This window comes from Canis lupus, chromosome 17 (genome assembly GCF_003254725.2).
Source record: "Canis lupus dingo isolate Sandy chromosome 17, ASM325472v2, whole genome shotgun sequence".
Classification (NCBI taxonomy): Eukaryota; Metazoa; Chordata; class Mammalia; order Carnivora; family Canidae; genus Canis; species Canis lupus.
In genome coordinates this window covers 1,909,191-1,932,679 of record NC_064259.1, presented here as the reverse complement: position 1 = coordinate 1,932,679, position 23,489 = coordinate 1,909,191, and the positions used below count along the sequence as shown (strand labels likewise).

Sequence of the window (23,489 nt, the reverse complement as noted above, 5' to 3'; positions counted from 1 at the left end):
AGCTGGTACTCAGGTAGAGGCTGGTGTTCAGGTGGGGTCTCCTGTGCAGGTGGAGGCTGGTGCTCAGGTGGGGAGGGTCTCATGTCCAGGTGGAGGCTGGTGCTCAGGTGGGGGGGTGCTCACGTCCAGGTGGGGGCTGGCAGGTGCTCAGGTGGGGCGGGGTCTCATGTCCAGGTGGAAGCTGGCACTCAGGTGGCGGGGGGTCTCATGTCCAGGTGGAGGCTGGTGCTCAGGTAGGAGGGGCTCATACCCAGGTGAGGGCTGGCACTCAGATGTGGCCAGAGGTGTGTTTCTGCAGTGTGGAGACCTGGTTTCAGGTCCATCAGGTGTCCTGGTTGATGCAGGAACTGAGGAATCTCTTAGGAACTTGGGGAGAAGCTGAAGTTTACAGCTGTTCCACTTCCTGTTGAGCAAACTAGGGCTTGGCTCCTGGAGTGTGGAGAAGGTCACCTGCTGTCTCTGCCTGCCTGTAGCACTAGGGGGTACAATAGGTTTTCTCTGTGTCCTTCCTGCTTTGTTCAGGCAGACAGAAACACGTCTGTACCTGCTGACATGTGTGATTGGATGGTGATTAGTCTGGCTGCCAGAGGAGGACCCAGAGGATTCACGACCCCCGCTCACTGTGCTGCTGGAGGGACTGCTGCCCTGCCGCCCGCCCGCACACGCCTGCCCTGCCCTTCAAGGGCTTTCTGTTCTCCTCCTTCTGTTCCCCCTCCCCCATCCTACTCACATCGCTTTCCTCCGTGGGAGGCCTGGGACACCTGACATTCAGTACAAAGCCAGAGTTGGGATTAAGAACCTTTAGGAAATGTTCCTGAGTAAGTGTAAGCTGTGGTTGATTGCTGTGGCCGAGTCTTAGGGGGAGAGATTTTCTCTTGACTGTGGTTCCTGGGAACATTCAATTACCCAAATTATAACCTCTGTACCCAAACTCCCTTCACATTTTAGTGGGAAAATAGCACCTTTAAAAAGGGATCATGATTTTGTATCCTTTTGCATTTAAAAAAGTCTCGCATCTCTTACAATTTTTTGTGTTCCTTATATGACATGTCGTAATTACTCATTCAGCATCTGTCACTGAGCATTTACAGCGCACCAGGCACTGTTGTGGACCTGGGGGTACAGCAGTGAGCCAGACGGGTGCCCTCACGGGGCTGCATTTGAAGATGAGCAATGCATAAATGTAAATATGGTTTCTGGTAGAGAAAGTGTTATGAGGACAAACTAAAGCCAGTTAAAGGCATAGAGAGTGAGTGCTGGGCACTGACTGGTTGGGGCAGCCTCTTTTGACGAAGTGAAATTTGAGCATCCAGGGAGGGTAGATCAGGAATGAGAGAGCGCGGGTGTGTCCATGTGCCACGAGTATGCGAGGGTGTGCACATGCTATGTGTGAGGCTCTGTGCATGTGCCACGTGTGTGAGTGTGCACTTGCTGTGTGGAAGGGTGTGTGTATACCATGTGTGAGTGTGTGCATGTACTGAGCCTGACTGTGATTGAGGTAGTGTATGTGCAAGAGCTATGTGTGTGCACATGCTGTGTGTGAGGCTCTGTGCATGTGCCACGTGTGTGTATATAATGTCTCGTGTATGTGCATGTGCTGTGAGGGTTTGTGTAAGTGTTGCATATGAATGCACACACTGTGTGTGGGTGTGTGCACGCATGCACTGTGTGTATGAGTGCATATCCTTGCTGTATGTGAGGGTGTGTGCGTGTACTGAGCCTGAGTGTGATTGAGATACTGTACATGCAAGAGCTGCATGTGTGCACATGCCAGGTGTGTGTGTGTGTGTGAGTGCATGGTAACCGTGTGTACACCTACCAAGTGTGTGTGAGGAAGTGCATGGAGCGCATGTGAGTGGGGGTGTATTTGCTGTGAGTGTGCACATGTGCCAAGTATGAGCGTGTGTTCACATACACCGTGTGTGTGACTGAGGATGGGTGTGTAATCACTGGGTGTGTGCCTGTGTGCGTGCACTGTGCCGAGGTCCAGGGGTGGCCTCCCTGGAGGAGGAGCTGGCATGGGGCAGACAGCGAGGAGGCCGGCCAGTGACCCCCAGCGTCCGTGAGCAAAAAGCGGGCGCGGGCGGGTGAGGCAGGAGGTGTCTGGGTCGCGGCGGGGCCCGCAGACCCTGGTCCCCAGGAGGTAGTGAGTGTAGGGGTGCACAGGGAGGGGTTTCAGCTGGCCATTCCGGGCCTGCGGGAGCACACAGGACAAAGGCCTGGGGGCCACAGGGCAGGGAAGGCAGGACTGTGGGCACAGGAATGTCCACTGTGCTTGCACCGGCATAGGCGTGCTGTGTCCCTGGGGAGGGACGCGGGATCCGCGGGCTGGGCAGTGGGCGCCTGGCTGAGGGCAGGAGGCACCACGGGGGCTTCAGCGTGGAGGGGCACGTATGGGGACAGGACAGAGAAGGGGGAGCTTGTGCAGGCCGGGGAGGGGAGGACCTGGGTCACTGTGGCCGGCCAGCCCTGCTCCCGCCACACCCGCTCTCGGGTCCTGCTGCTGGCTGCCAGGCAGCTTGGGGTCCCGGGTCTCATTGCCCACCCTGTCTGCAGACAGAGAACGCTGGAAGGCGGCGTCTTTGCTATAGGGCTGTACTTGGGGAGAAGACCCAGATAGAGGGGCATAGTGACAGAGGGGTCACTGAGGAAAGGGAGGCCCAGGCGAGGAAGGACGTGGGAGATCGCCAGGGAGTGGGCATGGCCCTTGTCCCTCTTGTCCGGAGCGGTGGGGCCGTTGCGTTGCCGAGGACACAGAGGTGCTGATGAGAACTCCAGAAAGCCAGGTGCTGCGCGAGCCCTGGGTTTCACGGGCTCGTCACCGGAGGAGCCCCGGGAAAGTGCCTGTGCCCTGGCAGGTGGGAGGGTGGCCGCCGTGTCCCCACCCTGGGAGGGCCGGGCCGCCCTTGCCGCTGCAGGCTGTGACTACAGGCCAGGAGTCCCGGGGCCGTCCTGGGAAGCATGGCCGTGGGCTGGAGTCCTGTGGATCAGCCCCCTCCCCTCGGCTCAGCCTCCCTGGTTACGTGTTTAGCATTCGACGCATCTGTCGAATGTGTGCCCTGGCCATGCTGCAGTCTGGCCATGCTCTCGGGGCCGCAGCTTTGCTCCGAGACAGTTGCAAGGTCGGTTTTGTCCGCTGGGATCTGCACGCTTGCACTCGAGTCAAGTGGCCGCCTTCCTGGCTGACAGGTCTACCCGCAGACACCTGAGGGCCTAGGGAGGTGGGGGGAACAGGCCCGGTTGCTTAGCAACAGATTCCAGCCCGCATCTGTGCTTTCTGGGCCCGCGTGGTGGCCTGGCTTTGTGATGGCGAGGACTTTTTGTTTCTTATTATACTCTTCCTCCATCGCTGAGGCTGCTGTTTGCTTGCTACTGCCAGGCAGAGAGCAGAAGAACTTTCCCGACCCCCGAGCCAACCAAACGGTGGAGGACCCTTCCTCAGCTATGACATTTGGCATATGACAGTCTGTCTGTCTGTCCTGTGGTAACTTTCCGAGGAGTTAGGTGATTTAAATGAATTCTCTGAAACTAGCAAACGGGCCCCAGAATACACTTAAAATTCAGCGTTTGAATTCCTTTTTTGTTTTCTGATGAGATAGTGATCTGTGTTTTAGAGGAGCTCTGTTGGAGTAGAAGTTGAAAAATCCCATCCCTGGCTGTCCGTTGAGGGAATAAAAGCAGTGTTTCAGGGTCACGTGCAGCCTGCCCACCCACCCGGGGGGCGCTGACTCCTCACTGCATTCATCTCCCCGGATTCTCAGTCCACATCAGACACGCAGCAGCCTGAGGATGTGAGAGGAGGACCACACTCTACGGAGAGCCTCAGTTCCCAGTGGCCGCGGAGCAGGCCCTTTGGAGTTCACATGCACCTGTCGGTGACCACACACACAGCAACCTGTCCAGGTCACTCTGAATGGTTCTTGGTGAAGAGAAAAATAAGACTGAGGAGTGGTGTGAGCGTGAGGAGAGTGCAGCAGAGCATCAGCAGGGGCAGGTTAGGACAGAGCCAGGGCGGGGAGCCGGGTGGGGGAGGGACAAGCCCTTCACGCCTTCCCCACACGTCCTCTTCCCCTTAGGAAGGCAGAGGGCCTGACCACAGATGGGCACTCAGTGAGTGTGTGGGGAGCTGTCTCATGCTGGAGGGGGCCACAGCACCAGTGCATCAGCATCTGTCTTCCCTCCACCCAGCAGACGTCATCAGGTATGTGCCATACACTGGGCAGGTGTCTCGATGTAACTACAACAGCAGTTAGGTCACCTGGACCCCTGCCCACATGGAGTTTACATCTCAGGGGAAGCAGGTCAGTGCATCTTCACTCGGTGGCCTCTGCACCCACACCCTCTTGAGCAGGCCCAGAGCCGAGGCCGTGGAGCATGGTGTCCCGAACTTGGTCTTGGAGGCCAAGCTGCATCTGCTTGGAGGTCTAGGCTGGATCCGCTCCTCACTGTGGGTGTGCCCTGAGCCTCGACTCTCCCGTCTACATGGGGATCGATCCCCTAGCTGCGGGGCTGCTGGGCAGACGGACACAGAAACAGCTGGTGTGTGGTCAGGGGGTTCTGGTGCTTGTGTTCTGCAGGGCGCTCCGTGAGGCACGAGGCAGTCTAGGGCACCCCAGCCCCGAGGCCACGCCACCTTCACACCTTCATATGTGCTTACAAAACTGCTTCCCCCGTCCCTGAGGTGAAGACAATACATGTCAGGACACATGCACGCTGACCGCTTGACTGCCCCCCACACCCCCAGATTTGAGCACCTGGCTGTCCCTCACCCGCGGTCTCCCCATGTCTCTGGGACACAGCCGGCAGGACGGCCTCCTAAGCTGGCCCTGCTTCTGCTGTGCCTCTCCTGGGCTTTCTGACATTTAGCATCTGCCAACTGGAGATACGTGGTGGCCAAGTCACGGTGGAGCACTTCCAGTATCAGCAGCGCGATGTGGCTGTCCTCATGGCAGCAGTTGTAAGATACCTTTTGCCTTATAAATAGGTTGACTCTTTGAGAAAAAGCCCTCTTTTCTGACGTGCGTGGGTTCTCAGGTCAGGAATCTGGCAGGGCATGGCAGGGTCAGCCCCTCCCTGCTTCCCAGTGCCTGCACCTGGCTGGCGGGTCTGGTGGGTCTGGAAGGATGGAGCCGGGGTCCTGGGAAGGCTTGTTACTCCTGAGGGTCGTGGTTGAAGCTGGCTGTTGGGGGGGGAGGCTTGAGCAGCAGCAGCTAGTCCTCTCGCCGTGGCTGGTGGCTTCCTCATGCCGTGACACTGGGCTCCTCGGCGAGAGAAGCAAGAGCGGCCAGCCGCTGAGAGCGTGGCCATGTGTGTGTGATCGCAGAAGCTGGGCCTTCCCTCCACCGCCACACACCCATCTCCGTGTGCTCGGCAGCGGCCTTTCTCCTTTGGAACTCGGAAGCTCATTTAGAGCAGTTCTGGACAGAAGGCGGTGACCTCCTGGGGTTTGGCACATGGGCAGACGGACAGGAGGCTGGCAGCCTGGGGCCAGGACATGCCGCCCTAGGAGGACTGTCGGCAGGCCCACTGGATGGGAGCCGCGGTGGTCTTTCCCAGGGTCGTTTTCGGTGGGGTGAAGAGTCCCTGTGCATTTGACCAGTTCGTCTTTGGCTGATATTTATTTTTAATACTTTGCTCTTACACACAAAGCTGTGATGGGAATCTGCACATACATCTTTTGTCCTTGTCTGAGTTTTCCTTCTGGAAAGATTTACCCAGGAGGACTCACTGGGTCTCTACGTATCTTCAGGCAGCCTCGCCGCCCCTTGGTCTCTTCCTGCCTGAGTTGCGGGGACTCTATGTCCCACCCCATCTGCCTCCCCTGCAGCCCTCTGCGCCCAGGCCACACTTACCTACAGGTGGCCAGGCCCTGCTTTTATCTCCTCATCCTGCTGCCTGGGCTGAGGGAAGCCATCCCCGAGGGTGTCTCCTGCAGTGGGGGGCTCAGGAGGGTTCCACCCAGAGGTGACACACGTCACTGGTGTAGCACCTAGCCAGCAAGGGCACAAAGGCTGCTCAGAGGAAGGGAAGCCAGATCTCCATGAGCAGTACTGAAGACGGCCACTCGCTCGGGAGGGTAAGACAGGGAACCCAGAGAGGCATGGAGGGGGTGCAGAGGGGAGCAGGCAGGGGCAGGGCTCAGCGGAGCCCAGGGTTCCCGGACCCAGCATAGAAAGGGGCAGTGTGTGATGACAGGCCCTGCAGACAGGGCAAGGAAGACGGAGTACAGGCCGACATGCCAGCGTGCATGCTGGCACAGCACCACCCGGCGTCCACACCCCGGGGGACGGGAGCTGCGAGCTCGCACTTGGTGATTCCTGGTGGCTCCTAGATCTTCACCCGCTCAGGCTCGCTCATGGAGGAGGTGTTATTCCCATGCTGTTGATGGGAAAACACTTCTCCAGGGTCGCAGAGCACCTGAGTCAGATCTGGGCTTCAAACTCGTGTCTTCCAGCTCCGGGGTCTGTTTTCCTGTCGCAGGCTCCCGTGGCTCCATGTGGAGAACCCTTCCATGGCTGTGTCAGGTATGGAGCAGAGGGTGGTACTCTGGGACACCGTGTGCCAGGCCCCCGTCTGGAGCCTGCAGCACCCGTTGTGTGAAGACTGCCCCCTCGGGCCACCCTCAGCCCTTGGTATTTGTAGACACCTGAGCACCTGGAGGTTGTCAGATGCAAAATGTGTAAGTACAGAAGATGTCATTAAGCCCCCCACGTAACTTGGGTTTTTTGCATTTCATGGGGAGATCCAGAATTTCAAAGTAGTTGCCCTATGCATTTGAGAAAGATTGTTGATCAAACAGATGTTTAAAATGCGTCTTTCAGAGTTCACCCACCCTCTTCCTGCGTCTTCACCATTTTCAGTGAAACGAAGAGAGGAAAGAGGAGCTCACAGTAGGTGAGAGGGCGGATCATCCCGTGGCCTACAGGGCTGTGTCCTCGTGTTTAGCCGACCGGCGTTGTTTAATTGGGGCGCATCGTCGAGATGCGTCTCCCCCGTACGCCCAGCGTTGTGTGAGGGTGGGTGCGGGGTGCTGCATTCATTAGGGAGGCCGTGAGATCAGCCTGTCTGACAGTGGAAGAGTCGGGCTTCTGGAACTGGCTCCTCGTCCCTGCCACACCGAGAGCATTAATGGGCACCAGCTGGGCTTCCCCGCGCACAGTGGCGGCCGTGGCGGCTGCAGAGAGCCTCCGTGCCCACGCGAGCACACACTTCAGTGGCCGTTCCCCGGGCAACGGCGTCTCGCAGCCAGCTGGCTCTGCCCCCGAGCCCATCAAAGCGCACACCCGCCAGGAGCCGGCGCTGTGCCCGCCACCGTCTGTAGGCTCTGATGTCGGAGCATTTGCAACCGGGTTTCAAGGTTAAACACGAGGGAATGAACGAGGGGACTACGTAGTCAGGGACCGCAGCTCGGGGCATGTGTAGGTGTGCGTGGGTGTGCGCAAGATGAGCGGGAGGGAGGGAACGCCCAGCCGTTGGCGGCCGTCAGGTTTCACGTTTGCTCCAGACAAAAGGCGCAGAGAATGGGTTCCCTTGCTTTGCCCAGGGTGAAAGGACGTGTGGCCAGGAGCAGCCCGCAGCCGTGTCCCCGGCTGGGCCATGCGGGCTGCTGCAGGGCGGGCCTGGAGCCCCTTGAAGGCTCCGTGGGGAGGGGGCTCCAGCGTGGGCGTGGGGGCCTCGAGCACTTGTGCCCGGCCGGCGGGCTCACCCGACCATGGCGCTCGTGGCCTTTGCCCGCGGATTTCCATGAACTGACTAACTTAGCTGACTGGGCTGGATGCCTCCATATGATGATACGATGCTGGTCAGCTCTTTTGCAATATTGAATACGAAATTCCCATTTTTAAGCACTTCACCTTTTAAAGCGTTCCAGTGTTTGAATTTGGCCTTTCCATCTGACACCGACTCAATTTAATTAGTACAAGATCCTTTGGTGTTTAATTCGGGGGCTCTGCACGTTTCATACAGGCTTCGGTTTTAATCTCCCATTTCTGTTAAGAGCATTTGTTGTTTTTTTTTCTCTTTTCCTGATCCATCTGTAGGAGTTTGAAATAATCATAATTACTTATGGAAAGATATGGGAAATTAAGGTAATTTGTTTCGGAATTGGGTTTTAATTTGGGGTGTTGGACAGGTGAAATTAGGAATCCTTCCACCCGCACATTGTGACTTCATGAGATCGGCTCCTGTTCTTGAATTGGCCGCCTATCAAGAACCTCCATGAGGCGCAAGAGGGGTCACGCTCACTGCGGTCAGCAGCACGCGTACTGGGTCCTCACGGGCACTGGGGGCTCACAGCGAGTGTTTGGAGCAGATGACTCGGTTTCTGAACCCTCATTTTTTTCTTGAACTCGAACTACTCCCTTCCACTTGCCTTTCTCCTCATTTTGTTTTTCCTTTTCATAAAGAAGATACTTCCCTGGGGGCCAGTCCTGGGTCTGTTTCATAATGATCTCCTTTTCTTAGAATTGCTCTTTACTCTGTCCTTTCTGCCTCCAGGCTGGCCTCCAGGGCTGGTGATGTCCACAGACACTCCCTCCTCCTGGTGGACAGGACGTCAGGAGCAGGACCACCGCCAGCTGGAGGGCACTTGTGGGCACAGTAGACAAAGGTCCTTTCCCAAGTTTTCAAGTTGGGTGGGTTTCATACCAATTAGTGTAAGCCAACTGCTCTAGCGATGAGGGGTCACAGGCACACACAGGGGAGAGGACCCACATCCTCTGGGTTGTTGCGTGGGGGGCATATGCGGGGACACTGGCCCTACCTGTCCCCTCTGCAGGGCTCCTCGTGTAGGAAGCAGCCCCCACAGCCGTGCACAGTGCCTGGCACAGGAGAAAAGTGACAGAGCGTGCACGAACCAGGGAGAAGGGGCCAAGGCAAGGGGATGGTGGCCACCATGCAGGTGGCTCCTAGGAGTGACTTGGGGGCACCCCGTGGGGCTGCAGTGAGCTGGAGCCCAGAGGCTGTTGCAGACAGCAGGGAGCATGCGACCTTAGCACTCTGGCCCTGGCACGGAGCTGGGCCAGACTCACCTTGGGCTGGAGGAAGCCCCGCTGAGCGCTTGTTGCATTCGAGCCATGTTAGGTGGCCGCCCACGAGGGTGTGCTTGCCCACAGTAAAGTCAGATGGGGCGTTTGCCTGGACTTGAAAAGGCAAGCCGACTTCCACAGTGAGCATATGACGTCCCCAGCGAGCATACTGCACCAGGCAGGTGCGCTAGGGAGTCGGCCGCTGCAGCCCGGCTGTCCTGGCGCTGATTCCAGTGGTCCATCCATCCGTGGCCTGGCGACTGCTCCGTCTGACTGAGCCGCAGGATGGCCTGTGAGGTGCAGCGTGGGGCAGCACAGGGACAAGAGGGATGCAGGTTGGCGGGCCGGCCTGTGTGCGGCAGGGGACACGGGTGATCGAGGCACAGAACGTGGGTATGGGGGAGAAGGGCGCTGGGCAGATGCTGTGGTAGCAGAATGTATGAAGGGGAGCTTGCCACACAGGGCAGATAATGTGGGAAGAGAAAGGACTGGAATTAAGGCCGAGTTCTCCCTCATTACCTCCCCCGAACCCACCAAAGACCAGCAAGAAAAGAGGAGCACGGCACTTGCCTTTCCTGTTGAGGGTAGTTCTAGAAAAGCGTGAGCCAGGATGGACTGTGCAGAGTGAGTCACAGCCTGTCCCCCCGCCCCTGTCCTCACAGCAAGCTCCCTGCAGACCGGCGGCCCTAGGACACCTGGGAGGCGGGTCCGGGTGGACACCATGCGTCATGACCACGCCCATGGGCCGCGTGTGATGGGCCCGTGCTGCGTGCACACGGGGTGCTGCTGTGGCCGTGTCGCCTGTACACCCAGCTGTCTGCAGGTTGTAGGCTACTGCGCGGGGGTGCCCTGTCCCGCGGCCTCTTGTGCTCCCTTTATCACACAGCTCCCCCGTGCTTCATGGGTGTGTCGTGAATACTCTGTTTCCGTGTCCTTGGTCCTCAGAGCCCCGGAGCGGGCCCCCGCGTCCCACTCGCTCAGACTGAGCCGAGGCCGTGGCTCGGAGCCGCAGGTCAGTCTCAGCACGGCCTGTCCGGGCTCCGCGTGTGCACACCCCCCGTGCCCAGCGCTTACCGACAAGCTGAGTATTTCAGGGTAGAAACCGCGTGGACCGGTATTGTTACGAGGGGGTTTTTGATGTTTGAGCCTGGGGCACATAGTAGAAACCTAAACACATCCATCAGGAAATCATGGCGTTATCGAAGAATGAAGGTATGAGGGCGTTTTTGGGGGGTGTTAATTAATTTCTGACATGAGTGGCTGCCAGAGTAGTTTATAATAGTGGTTTTAGAAACCATCGCTGAAGGTGGTGCCTGCCATTTTTGCTCCAGCTAATGCTGATGAATCACCGTGTTCTCTGTTTTAATGGGAATGTGGATGGTCCCTGTCCAGAAAGCAAGCGCTGGGATGCCAAGTGAGTGTCACTGTTGCCTTTTTGTAGTTCCGAAAAATGAGTGGCTGCATGCGGAGTGCAAGTTAATGGGCGTATCAGCGAAGAGTTCTGCGGTAGGTGCCAGGGCGCTCCGCGTGCTTGGCGGCAAGGCCGTCGGGGAGTAAGGCTGGGCGGCATGCCGGGCCGGCACCCCATCCTGGCAGCCCTCAGTGCGGGCGCAGAGCCACAGCTCCCGAGTGTCGGTAGCTGGAAAGAGCCGGGGCTCTGTGTAGTTGGGTTCTGAGATGAACAGACCTCTCAGGTGGTCAAAAGGTGACCCAGGTCCCAGGTAGAGCCCAGCATCTCCTCAGAGAGGCAGCCCTGAGCGGGGCCACTGGCGGAGCAGCCCCGGCCCAGCCCTGGTGTGCGGTCAGGATGCAGAGTATGGGCTCGGCCTGGCTGTCTCCTGGGCTGCGTCCTGCCACGGTGCCAGTGCTGTGCGTCCTGCTGGGCAGGGCTGAGGACGGAGGGGATGGTGCTGTGGGCAGCCTCGCTGGGAGCTGGCTGTGAGTGCAGGCGTGTCCCTGCCAGGCACCTGCGGAGAAGCGGTCCCTTGGGGGAAGTTTCAGCAGCTACCCTGGTGGCCCAGTGGCTGTGGGCAACATGGGGCCTTGGGTCCTGGGATATCCATCTGCAGGACCTCGGGGACACAGGGGTGGGGCTGGGCAAGTCCTGCTACAGGTGCAGATGCTGCTGGGATTCTCAGCAATCCTGACGGAGGGCAGGGTGCTGGGCTGCGCTCTGGGACGCCGGGCGTTTGCATCGACCTCATAGGTCTGTGCTTAGCTGGCTCCACCCCTAGCTGGTGGGCCTGTCCTGCAGGGAGCGACAGACACTTGCATTCACACCCAGAACAAGGGAGAAGAGGTGCCATTGTCTGTGTCATGCCAACCCCCAGAATGCTTTGTCTTCAGCCGCCCGTCATCCTTGCTGCAGTCCCGGAGGCTCCAGAGGTGTTGGCGCTCAGGGAAGGTGGGTTACTTCTCTAAGGTCATACGGCCAGTTGAAGGTGGGTGGGGACATGGGGCAGGGCCTGCCTGGTGGCAGAGCCGACCCAGGTGACCCTGCACACCTGCACAGGCCACTCTGTCTCCTCGGAGCCCCAGGAAGGACCTTACCCGTCCTGTGCACTTTGGTCAGTTAATTACAAAGGAGGGAAACTAGGGACCCCTGGGTGGCTCCATTGATCAAGCGCCCAACTCGATTTCTGCTTAGGTCATGATCTCAGGGTTGTGGGATCAAGGCCTGCGTCTGGCTTCCTGCTCAGCGTGGGGTCTGCTTGAGATTCTCCGTCTCCCTCTGCCCCTTCCCTGCTCACACTCCATTTGTCTTTTGAAAATAAATAAATAAATAAAATCTTTTTTAGAGAAGGAGAGACACCATAAAAGTGCCTGGGTGCGGGGGTGGCCCCGCTTTGTAAGGCCATGAGGCAGATGAACAGGTTAGCTCGTGGGAAGCCCTTGGAGACAGGCAGGTAGTGTGACACTTGCCACACGTTCCAGCCGCCCCTCACTCCTTACCATTGTAATGCCATCTGTCCCTGACATCGGGTCGAGGCCTGTTCACTGTGCTGAGGCTTCTGCTTCTGTGTCACCTTCTTACATAGATTGTTCCCATAAAACGTCATCTGCAGTGTCCAGTTCTAGTTTCAGTACATTGAAGAAAGAACTCAGATACTGTTAAGCTGTCCGACTCCAGAATCCTTCTAGATTCCGTGGACCTGACCCCCTGACCTCTCCTCCAGTCTCCGCCTACTCTTGGGCCCCGGGGCCGTGCCCGCCACGTCTCCACCTCTGGGTGTCTGTGTGCTCCCCTCTGGGCACTCCCTTCTCACCTTCATTCCACGTGCTCAGTTCTTCCAGATGTTTCTGATCTGCTGCAACATTGCCAGCTCAGATGCTTATTTCAACAGTTACAGGTGTTATTTCTAGACATTTTATTTGGTTCTTTAAAAAATATTCCTGGTGAATTTTGGTTGGTGGTCTTTTTTGCTTGATCACATTTTTGACTCCAGCTTGCTTTCTTTTTCTTTTCTTTTTCCTTTTCTTTTTCTTTTTCTTTTTCTTTTTCTTTTTCTTTTCTTTTCTTTTCTTTTCTTTTCTTTTCTTTTCTTTTCTTTTTTCTTTTCTTTTTTCTTTTCTTTCTTTTCTTTTCTTTTCTTTTTCTCTTCTCTTCCTTCCTTCTCTTTCTTTTCCTTCCTTCCTTCCTTCCTTCCTTCCTTCCTTCCTTCCTTCCTTCCTTCCTTCCTTCCTTCCTTTCCTTTCTTCTTTCTTTCTTTCTTTCTTTCTTTCTTTCTTTCTTTCTTTCTTTCTTTCTTTCCTTCCTTCCTTCCTTCCTTCCTTCCTTCCTTCCTTCCTTCCTTCCTTCCTTTCTTTCTTTCTTTCTTTCTTTCTTTCTTTCTTTCTTTCTTTCTTCTTTCTTTCTTTCTTTCTTTCTTTCTTTCTTTCTTTCTTTCTTTCTTTCTTTCTTTCTTTCTTTCTTTCTTTCTATTTTAAAGCTCCTACTGTCTGAAGTCACTGGGACCCTCACTCTAGGTTCCTTCTTCTGGCCAGCTCTCACTCAGGCACTCTTGTCACTGTGAGTTTCATCCTGTTTTATTACCAGCCCTTGTTGGGCTGCTCTGAGTCCTGAGGGCCTGGCCTGGGGGTACCTTCTTCTAGAGTTTGCACCATCTGGAAGACACCCAGGAGGACTTGTAGTTAGATTCTTGGCCTAGGATTTCGTGGTGTAAATTCAAGGTGTAAATTCAAGCCCGGACTTCTGCGAGGACCAGGGCAGGGTGCAGATTCCCAGGTAGATGCCGTCTGCTCAGAGCCATGGCTGAGATAACACGCGTCCTTGATGTCTCTATCCCAGCTCTGTCTTTTGATGAGAAAGTGGCCCTTCTGGAATCCACACTTTTGCCAAGGTCCCAGTCCCAGTCCTCACCCTTTGCTGGGCCTCATGCCTATGTCCCGCTGACTGTGTGGCCTGTAGATTCCCAGTGGACACAGATAGGGAGAGGGCAGCCATCGTTTACCTTTGTGGCTTCCACAACAGCTTTAGTTTTTGCTCCTGGTCATGTTGTTTCAATTTCCTGAAAGCACAACTATGCATTTAAAAATACAGATAAGTGTTCTATAGAAGTATAATTTTTTTTCCAGGATACTTAATTAGCTGTATTGTTAGAATCAGAAGTCCCAGAATCTGTGAAGTTGATAAATGAAAGGAAATGTTGAAAAACAGCAGAACTGAAAAATAACACTTTTTTTTTTTTTTTAAGATTTGTTTATTTGAGAGAAAGGGAGTGCAAGTGCATGTGCTCATGCACTGCCTGGGGGAGCGGCGGAGAGAATCTCAAGCAGACTCCGCCCTCAGCGTGGATCCTGACACGGGGCCTGATCTCACGACCCTGAGATCATGACCTGAGCTGAAAATAAGAGTTGGATGCTCAACCAACTGAGCTGCCCTTGCGCCCCATGAGAAAAATAATCTTAAACCCTTTACTTCCTTCCTGGGCTCTCCACATAAACATCAGGCCGCCTGTGGCCCTGTTACCTGGGCCTCTCCTGGGCATCTCAGGAGCAGCACAACAGTATTTTTTCTGGATTGCTCGTCAGTGAATGATACCACGTCCTTTTGGATATCAGGGTGAGTTTATCCGTCAGGATCAAGAAGCCACACACCAGGTGTTTCAGAAAGAGGGCATTCCATACAGCAGATGGGGAGTTCAGGCAACAAGGGGCTGCTGGCATGACATGGATCTTCTGCGACAGGAGGCAGCCCACACCCTGCCCGTGGTGATGTTCTAGGAACCTGGCTGCTTAAAGGAGGCCCCCGGCAGCACATGCTCCGCTGGGGAGTCGGGGAACGGCCAGCATCCCTGCAGTAGGTCTTCTTGGAGCCTCCCTTGTAGTTGAGACGCTGGGGCGAGTGACCATGTGAGCAGGTAGATGCACACTCTGCTACTTCTCAGCAGTCCACCTGCATACCTTCCTTGTTTTGATTTTGTTCTCTTCTTGCCAAGCCTGATCTCATGGCCAGGATGGAAGCCACTGTTGAGATGTGGGTGTGATGTGCTCTGACCGTCCACCTACCTGGGCAGCGTGGACTGTCAGGCATCTGCTCAGGCTTTGTCTCCTTTCACACACTGCTGCATACGGTGCTTCCCGTTGGCGCCGTGTCTGGGCAGAGCAGTCTCTAAGCCAAGGGCGAGTGTTCCTCCCCTGGGATCAGGATTATCCCGAGTAGAGGCAATACAGCCACCAGATTAGGAGCCTGCTGTGCCTTTGGGACCTGCTTGGACCCGATTTTGTATGGAATGCACAAAATTCCCACTCGATGTTGGCTGCATCTGCCTCTCCGTATGCTGTGGTGGATCAGATGACACCCATTCTGTGATGTACAGGACTCGGCGCACAGTATTTGCCTCCCACAATCAGGTGGTCCACTCCTGCCCACCAGCGTCCCGGAGCCAGCCACGAGCTGTTTCCTGACAACAGCGTGATGCCACATGTAAGCAGGCACCGCTTGGCAGCCTGTGACTCTGCTCTGGGGCTCGCCTGAGGCTCCGCATGGTGGTTGTGTTTGGCCTGGACCTGCGAACTCCAGCGGGGCCCCATGCCAGGACCCACAGCAGCACGTCTCTCCGTTCAAGCTCCACTTAGGTGTCAGCCTGACGGGTGGCGAGGTTAGAGCCCCATGGTCAGCATGTCCTCTGTTACCTCCGAGATTCAAAAAGGCCATCCAAAGTTGGGCCTCCTCGTGGCAAGGATACCCCAGTGTGGTCCCGATCGCTGGACCGTTGGGGTATCACCGAGGCGGTGGCACTGGGGTTCCACAGACTTTCTCCTCAGCCCATGCACGTCCCTCTCACTCTCCCTGTGATGCAGCGTTTCCATGGGGTCATCGTGTACCATTTGGGTCATGAGGTGGAAACCAGGGCAGTTTGGTTTAAGGAATTATTATGATGGAAGACTGACTCATTCCTGATTGGTGCCCTAGGACCCAGGGAACCCAAGAAAGGAAGTACACGGGCTCAGACTGTGCTGGACAAGGCAAGGCTCAGGCCGCTGGATGGCAGGGGAGGGGCCGTGCAGACTGTGTTGGGGAAGATGTGGCTCAGCCTGCAGCTGTGGCCAGTGGAGCAGCTGTGTAGTACCCGGTAGGCAGTAGGCCCCCCTTGGTGTCAGGTGGTCACAGCAGTCACAGCAGAGTGTGGTGTGCCCTGGAGTGTGGAGGGAGTGAGAACCGAGGGGCCAGGGCCGGGTGCAGAGGGGCCATGCAGGGGCCTGTGGAAAGTACCAGAATGCCAGGCCGAGTGTGAGGCCTCACACACTGAGCTATGTGGGCAGGAAGCCTCGCAGTGGGTTGTGTCAGAGCACATAGGAAGCTTGTTGTCGGGTGGAGGCAGCAGGGTCGTGGAGAGACGAGGCTCTGGGGCCTGTTCAGGGGCTGAGCTCCCTCGACACCCTCACAGACACTGCTCGTGGGACCCCATTGCAGTGGAGCCCCGTGGCTTCTCACAGCAGGGTGTGCAGGGCGCACACGGGCTACAAGCATGCTCTGAGCCAGGAAGGGCGGTGAGTGTTGCCTGCAGAGGGCTGGGGTGCAAGGATGGCAGGCTCTGTGGGCCGTGCATTCCCTTGCTCTTACACTGTCCTTGGCTTCCGGGCCCTGCAGACACAGGTGGGGCCGGATTTGGGCCAAGGTGTGCCCACTCTGGATGAGTTTCCTGTGGGGAGTGCCAACGTGGGCTTGCTGGGCAGCTGTTGTCCTGCTGGGGGCGGGACCTGGCTGCTGGCGATCCCTCCACACTGGTTCTGGGAGAAAATACTCCTTCCAGATCCATCACTCTGAAGCCAGGGGCTACATTGTTCTGTGTCTGTGGCACCAGCGCATCAGAAATAGCAGCAGTTGGCGTCACTGCCTGCTGAAGACTGTCATAATCCACTGTCGTCCTCCAAGAACTGCCTGCTACGCGGGCCTGCCTGGGGACCTGATGGGACCTGATAAAAATCAGCAGGCTGGCATCTTTCAAGACTTTGATGGTGCTCCGAGCCCTCCGTTCCCACCCGTGAACAGTGCTGTCTTTGGTGACTGTTTTGATAGGGAAGGGGACCTCCAGGGGCTTCCGTTGTGCTTCCCGTCATTATCGGCTCCTGCCGTGCCTGCCTGCCCCTTCCCTCGACACGTTCGGGAACCGGGCGATCGCTGCAGCCCGCCGGCTCTCTGAGGTGGACTGGGGCCATGCGTCTGTAGGTCTGGCTGTTGGCCGGTGGGACCCCTTGGGTCTGGCATGGGCTCTTGCAGGTCTGGGCCCTTCTGTCCCTGTCCCGTGGTGCCACTGTCCTAGACCTCCTGGCATGGCTTTTTCTAGGGAAGCTTAGAGGAAAACCTTGGGATTTTTTGTTTGTTTTTGTTTTTATTTGCTTTTTAAAAAGATTTTATTTATTTGTTATTTATTATTTATGGATTTGGGAGAGAGCATGAGCAGGGGGACGGACAGAGGGACAGGGAGAAGCAGACTCCCCTTTGAGCAGGGAGCCCAGCGGGGACTTGATCCCAGGAGCCCAGGGTCATGACCTGAGCCCAAGGCGCCCCTGACAACCTTGTTTATTGTGCAGCAGTGTTATAGGGAAGCCTGGGGATGGGGGGCTGGGTCCCCCGAAGAGCAGGGGCTCTGAGTCTGTGAACCTGTCTTTGGTCGAGCACTGAGTGAGAGGTGGGGGGCTCTTCACTGGTGGCTCCCGGTGGGTTTCTGCTCCGGCCAAGTCGTGCCAGTCACATAGATCAGGGGGTGCTGGGGTGCCTGGCTGGGTCTCTTCTCCCTTCCCTGCTACCCGACGGCCACCTGGGCTAACATGCTCCAACCGGCCCTTCATTGCTGTGCCCACCTTGTCTCTGGAGATCAGTTCTCCTGCCCCCTCCACCCTTGTCCTTGCAGTCAGGGAGCTCGTCGCTGCCCCTGCACCACCCTCAGAGCTTCTCGGGGCACCAGTGCCGGGAGGGGAGGTGCCAGCCTCACTGTCACCAGGGTCTAGGATTTGTACCCGGCGTGCCCTACGGCATGTGAAGGCCAGGGGAGAACCGCATTTGGGCACAGCTCTGCGGCTTAGTGGTGTGCACGCCGAGCTCCCCCTGTCCGGGGTGACTGCTTAGCGGAGCTGGATGGCTCCTCATTCATCCTGCTAGGCCTGCGCCAGACGCAGCGCTGGTCGAAGTCTAAAAATAGCCGTCGGGTTGCGAGTGCGCCCACCGCATCACGCTCCGCGCGGCCGCCAGAGCCTCCTCCCTCCGGCTGGGGATCAGATTATGTCCCCAGCCGGGGTGCTGCTCGCCCTTTGGCTGAGCTGGCTGGAGCGGCTATTCAGGCTTACAAAGGACCTAAGCTCCTTTGAATTGCTCTAAGCCCGGACTCGGTAATCCCTGACAGCGCGGCACACTCAGCGGGCACAGCGGGCAGCCTCGGGCCGCTCCTCCATTCATTGGCCCCGATTATCTTTTTATCTCATTAAGTGCCTGGGGCTCGCGTGTTCCGTGGGAAACACAGGCTCGGGCGTCCAGCTGGCCTTCAGGACACAGCTCCGTATCTTCTCTGCCGAAGCCGTGGACTGTTGACGGGTCGGGTCGCCGCCTTGCCTCTCTGACCCTGGCGCTGCTGACACCCGCTTAACTTCGCGGGCCCCGGTGTCCTTGTTCACGGGGTGAGGGGCGGGCCTTCCCCTCTTGCTCACGGGGCGGCGTGCTCCGTGCCTGCGCCATGGGCGCGTGGGCCTGCCCTCGGGGGCTCCCGGTGGTTCCGGGCGCCGCAGGACCTCCGCTCAGGACGGACTGACACCCAGGGCGGAAGTGGGCTACTTGCTGGTTATTACAGCGTTTCCTTCTAAAGATCGGGCTTTCCTTCTTAACAGCACCTTCGTTCTTTGATAGCTGCTGGATTTGTGTTGAATGCTCTGTTGAGACTCCTGCAGATATGGAAATCCTCCGAGTTTCAGAACCAATTTGCATGTCTCGATGGGCAAACTCCAGCATTTCTTACTCAGTACTGTTTACCTTCAATTTCATCTGCTTCTGAGGATTTGGAGAGTTTCTGATAATGCCTACCGCGTTCCTTGGACGTGAAGCGCACTCTTTATTCAGCAGCTTCTGCAGCTTGGCTCATTTCTCTGGTGGGTGATGTTGGCCGGTGCCCTGGGTGCCCACGATGTCACCTCCTGGTCTTTCTCAGGATGACTGACTTCTAGGGGTTACGTTTCTCAGTAAGTAGCTTTGGACTCACCTTGAACCATCACATTTTCATAGTAAATTCTGGTAACAGAATTTTATGATCTTTCAGAAAATCTAGACAAATTTCTTTTTTTGTTGCTAGAAATTTCCTCAATACACCAATTTTCAGAAAAATGTTTGATTCTTTGCATTTTACAAGCATAGCTAGCACAGATTTCTTTTTGTCTTATGTGACCTTGTACGCTGCCGCCAGAGTTGGCGTTGTCATTGTGCTCGGTCGTTCAGGTGTGGCCTGCTGGTGGGAGTGCCCCAACCCCCCACCTCCCTGTCCTGTCGCACGTCCCCAGCAGTGGGGGCAGCTCCCTCAGTTGCCCATCCTGGCGCGCCTTCATTCACTATCAACTCCGGCCCCGTGGGCAGTGCAAAGGAAGGAGGTCCAAGCGCCCTGCACCATAGTGTCCTTGGGCCGCGTGGCCCCTTTTGGCCCCTGGCAGGTCTCGAGGCGGTGCCCCTCCCCACCACCATGGGAGCGGCACACGGGAGTGCTTATTCAGGGCTTCTAGAATGGAAGTGAAGGGCCATCTTTGCCAGCTGTCTACCTGGTGGTTTTGGGACCCTTCCCCTTCTTACCCGTGTAGTGCTCCAGACTCGGCTGCTGGCCTCGTTCCTGATTCAGTCCATCATACACGCCGGCACCAGATCCTCTGCTCTCAGGCACGGCGCTGGGCCTCGTTTCTTGGCATTGATGGAACGTGTGCTCTCTCTGCCAGGCACTTGTGGTCCTCATTCAAAGTTGTCGCCTCCACCCTGTTATCTAGAGCAGGTGCTCCACACTCCTCAGCTAGCCTTTCAGACCCTTCCCGGTCCCTCTCAGTAGGGCATCAGACCTCATTTCTTAGGGCTTTCATTCATTTTACTGTGTCCCACATTGAATGCTTGGCCTCTCTCTGTCCTCCAAAGCCACTGGTCCCCCAGTCCTCCCAGTGCAGTGCCTTACATCCATTTCCTTGTACCCCAGTCCCCACTGGGGCAGCGGCTAAATAATCTCCTCCCTCTGGAAGGTGTGTCTCTTCCCTGCAGCACTTGACCTGAATCTTGTTCTTGTATTATTTCACCATTTGGTTATTTGGCGTCACTGTGGGCAGTGCCTGTATTTAACTTGACTTTGTCATCTCGCTACCAAATGGAGGCAAGTGCACACACAGGTGATGATAGCTGGTGGCTAGGTGGTTTTTTAAGTCCGCTTATTGCTGCCTCACAAACACTCACAAAACCTCAGTGTCACATTGGCCATTGTCACTTCTGGTTTGAGGGGAACCCTGCTCTGCCCCTGAGAAGAACACACCCCACCCCCACCCCCACCATGGGAATTAGGACCTTCAGCCCTGCAAAGCCCATAGTTAGGGACACAGGAAAGGCCTGTGGGTCCTAGGGGAAGAGCAAGTGGATTCAGCCCTGCTCTCATTCCAGCTCCCCAGGCTAATGCATTCTCATGGTGCGGACACTTACCTATGTAGAAGAACTAGCTCCCCAGGGCTGTCCGTTCTTGTGGTGAGGACACAGAACCATGTAGAAAAAACAGCGCCTCAGGCCAGTGTATTCTCACGTTGAGGACATAGAACCATGTAGAAGGACCAGCTCTTCAGGCCAGTGCATTCTCATGTTGAGGATATAGAACCACGTAGAAGTACCAGCTCTGTAGGCCGGTGTGTTCCCATGTTGAGGACACACTACCATGTAGGAGTACGAGCTCCCCAGGCCGATGTGCTCTCCTGTTGGGGACACAAAACCATGTAGGGGTGTATGGTCTGTGGAGTTGTTCTGTGCCCTGTGGGCCTGGCCTGCCTGCCTGTGTCCTGGTGAGTATGGCAGGGCTCTGGAGTGAGTGACACGTGGTCCCTTGGTGCCCTCTGGTCTACCTGTCAGGGCCCAGAAGCATGGCCACAGCAGTTTTTACAAAATGCATGTGATTCTCTGGAACCTGGAGGTTCTCCCCAGGAAGCCACTGCTGTACCATTTCTATCACTGACCCCTTTCACACGTCCACCAGGTCATGTGTCTTTAGCCTGCCCTGCTGCTGAGCCCTTGGGCCCTAACTCCCACTGAACCGGCAGCCTGCCAGGTTACCAAGCATCTGGGCTGGCCCGTTGTTCCTAGATGCAGAGCATGCAGCCTCTGGGATAGAGGCCCTCGGCCATTGAGCCTCCTCCTTTGTGGATGTAGGATGCCACTTCTCCAGAATACTGGACTTCAGACCTCACCAGGTTGCCAGGTCCTGAGTCTCCATGGGGTATCTCGCACTTGCTTGCTGGGTCAGCTGCACGTGGTGCGATGCCATCACTGTCATGGCTTCGTGCAAGGTTCTGTGAGGTGTCCGGATGCCTTTGGAGTGTGTTAGGATAGCAAGTAGGAGCACTAACAGCTCTGCCGCAAAACCATGTGCAGTTTTTCTCTTCATAGAAACGTGGATGGTTTCCAGTCCTCTGTCTTCATTGGCATAGGAAGAAAGGCGCTTGGAGAGCAGTGTCTCCCTCACATACCTGAGGCTGGTGGAGCTCCTCTAATAGAGACTCACGTCTGACACTGCAGCTGTGAGCAGGGAGCCCGCTCTGTTGAGCTTAGAGGAGCCCCAGTCCTCCCCAGGACCCACTGACTTTGTGCAGAGGCTAGATGGCACTTCCATACCCTTGATCCTTAACATAGGCACACATCTCCACCATTTGTGATGGGGCAGGGCATCGGTGTACGTTCCATTTTACACTCATGGACCATGGAAATGTGCACTGGCTGGGTCTGCCCAGGAGGTCTGTTGAGACCGGGCCTTGTCTAGGACTTCATTTACCTGGCCCCTTAACGTCCCCACCCTCATTGGAGATGTGACATTTTGGGTCTCAGACCTTGCGTTCAGTAGACCTCCCAACTGTTGGGTCGCACCTGTTGCCCAGTCTATGACCACCATGTAAGTGGCAGTAAGTCCTTTTGAGGGCACACTGGGGTCATCATCCCCGTGGGTGCTTGCTTGCCCTGATGTTATGGGTTCCTGATTTCTGGGGATCTGGCCATATTTTCTGTAAGTGGATTTAGGTCTGAAACCTCAGACCAGAGCTAGGTAGGGGATAATGACTTGTAATGGGGTGACTCGCCTCAGCCTCCTACTCATCCATTCTTGCTTTCTTTGGAATTTGTATGTATGTATGCATGCCTGTATCAGGCGGCAGTGCTCTGTTGAGGGACCATCTGTTTTGCTCCTAGGAATGCTGTCTCTTGTTATCTGTCGCCACAGCTCGGCCAGTTGGCCTTCCCTTGGCTGGCACGCTGCCTTGTTGGTCATTATGATAATTGCTACCCCTGACTTCTGGCCGTCACATACCATCTCCAGGCCGCTATTGCTGTGGGGCCAGGCGTAGCTGCCGAAATCAGGAGTGGCCACAAAGCCCGTTATCAACAAGTCACACTCTGTGACGGCCCGTCCTGAGAGTAGAATTATTGGGTTGTCTGGTAAGTGAATGCTCAGCTGCCAAAGCGTTTTCCAAAATGCTGTACTATGTTACGCTATTTCCAGCAATCTGCAAGAGATCCAGTTCTACATCTTTGCCAATACTTGGTATTGTTGATCTTTTTAAAGTTTAGTCATTCTAGTAGGTGTGTGGTGCTGCTCGTTTGGGTTTTATTTTGCATTTCCCCAGTTACTGTTGATGTTGAGCGTCCTTTCTGGTGATTGCTGACGGTTCGTGTTTTCTTTTTCTTTTTTCTTTTTTTTTGGTTCGTGTTTTCTTTGTGAAGTGTCTGATTCCATCTTCTGCCATTTTTAAAAATTGGGTTATTTGTCTTATTAAATTCTAAGAGCTCTTTATTCTCGATACAAGCCCTTTGTCAGATATATGTATTATGAATACTTTCTTCCAGTTTTGCTTCATTTTTTTCTTTTTTTAAAAGATTTTACTTAATTGAGAGAGGGAGAGAATGCACACAGGTAAGAGGGGAGGGACAAAGGGAGAGGGAGAAGCAGGCCCCTCAGTGGGCAGGGAGACCAACTGGGGGGTGTTCCATCCCAGGATCCGGAGATCAGGACCTGAGCCAAAGGCAGACACTTAACTGACTGAGCCACCCAGGCGCCCCTTGCTTTATTTTTCCATGGTATCTTTTTAAGACCAGAAGTTTTATTTATTTTTTTTTCAAGATTTTATTTATTTATTCATGAGAGACACAGAGAGAGAGAGGCAGAGACACAGGCAGAGTGAGAAGCAGGCTCCATGCAGGGAGCCCGATGTGGGACCCGATCCTGGGTCCCCAGGACCACACCCTGGGCTGAAGGCGTTGCTGAACCGCTGAGCCGCCCGGGCTGCCCAAGATCAAAAGTTTTTTATTTTGTGAAGTTCAGTGTGTTTTGGTGGATGGAAGTTCTTAATTTTAATGTGATCTATGTTATCAGTCTTTTCTGTTATGGTTAGTGTTTTATTCTGTCCTGTTTAGGAAATCTTGCTTATCCCAAAGTTGTGAGGATATTCCACTATGTAATGTAGGAAAAGTTGGTCTTCTTTCATCTTTCACGTTTTGATCTTAAGTCTGTCTAGAGTTGGTTTCTGTGTATGTTATGAGGTAGGCTGCAAGTTCATTTTTCACACGAATATACAATCGATGTGGCATCTTTTACTACAAAGAGCATCTTGTGTCTACTCCAGTGCAGTGGCATTTTTGTTGTAAGTCAGCTGACCATCCTCGTAAGGTCTCCTTCTAGGTTGCATTTTCTTTCTCTGGACTCTATTTATCTGTGTACGAACACCAAATTCGTCCCAGATTAGTAAATCTGCACATTTTGTTCT

The 23,489-nt window shown here is 55.4% G+C and overlaps 1 protein-coding gene across 8 annotated transcripts in view; it reads left to right on the top strand.

Moving 5' to 3' along the window:
- EIPR1 (EARP complex and GARP complex interacting protein 1) overlaps positions 1-23,489 on the top strand; it is a 120,485-nt gene that overhangs the window by 57,407 nt on the left and 39,589 nt on the right. For 2 of the 8 annotated variants that reach the window (XM_049096001.1, XM_049096003.1), the window contains one exon: positions 4,077-4,201. The exons of 3 other annotated variants lie outside the window; for them this stretch is intronic. In XM_049096001.1, the coding sequence (XP_048951958.1) occupies positions 4,077-4,201 (125 nt within the window). Of the gene's footprint in view, positions 1-3,761; positions 3,995-4,076; positions 4,202-23,489 lie in introns of those variants that run through there. 3 more of the 8 variants (XM_049096002.1, XM_025454772.2, XM_025454768.3) reach the window with 3 other exon arrangements.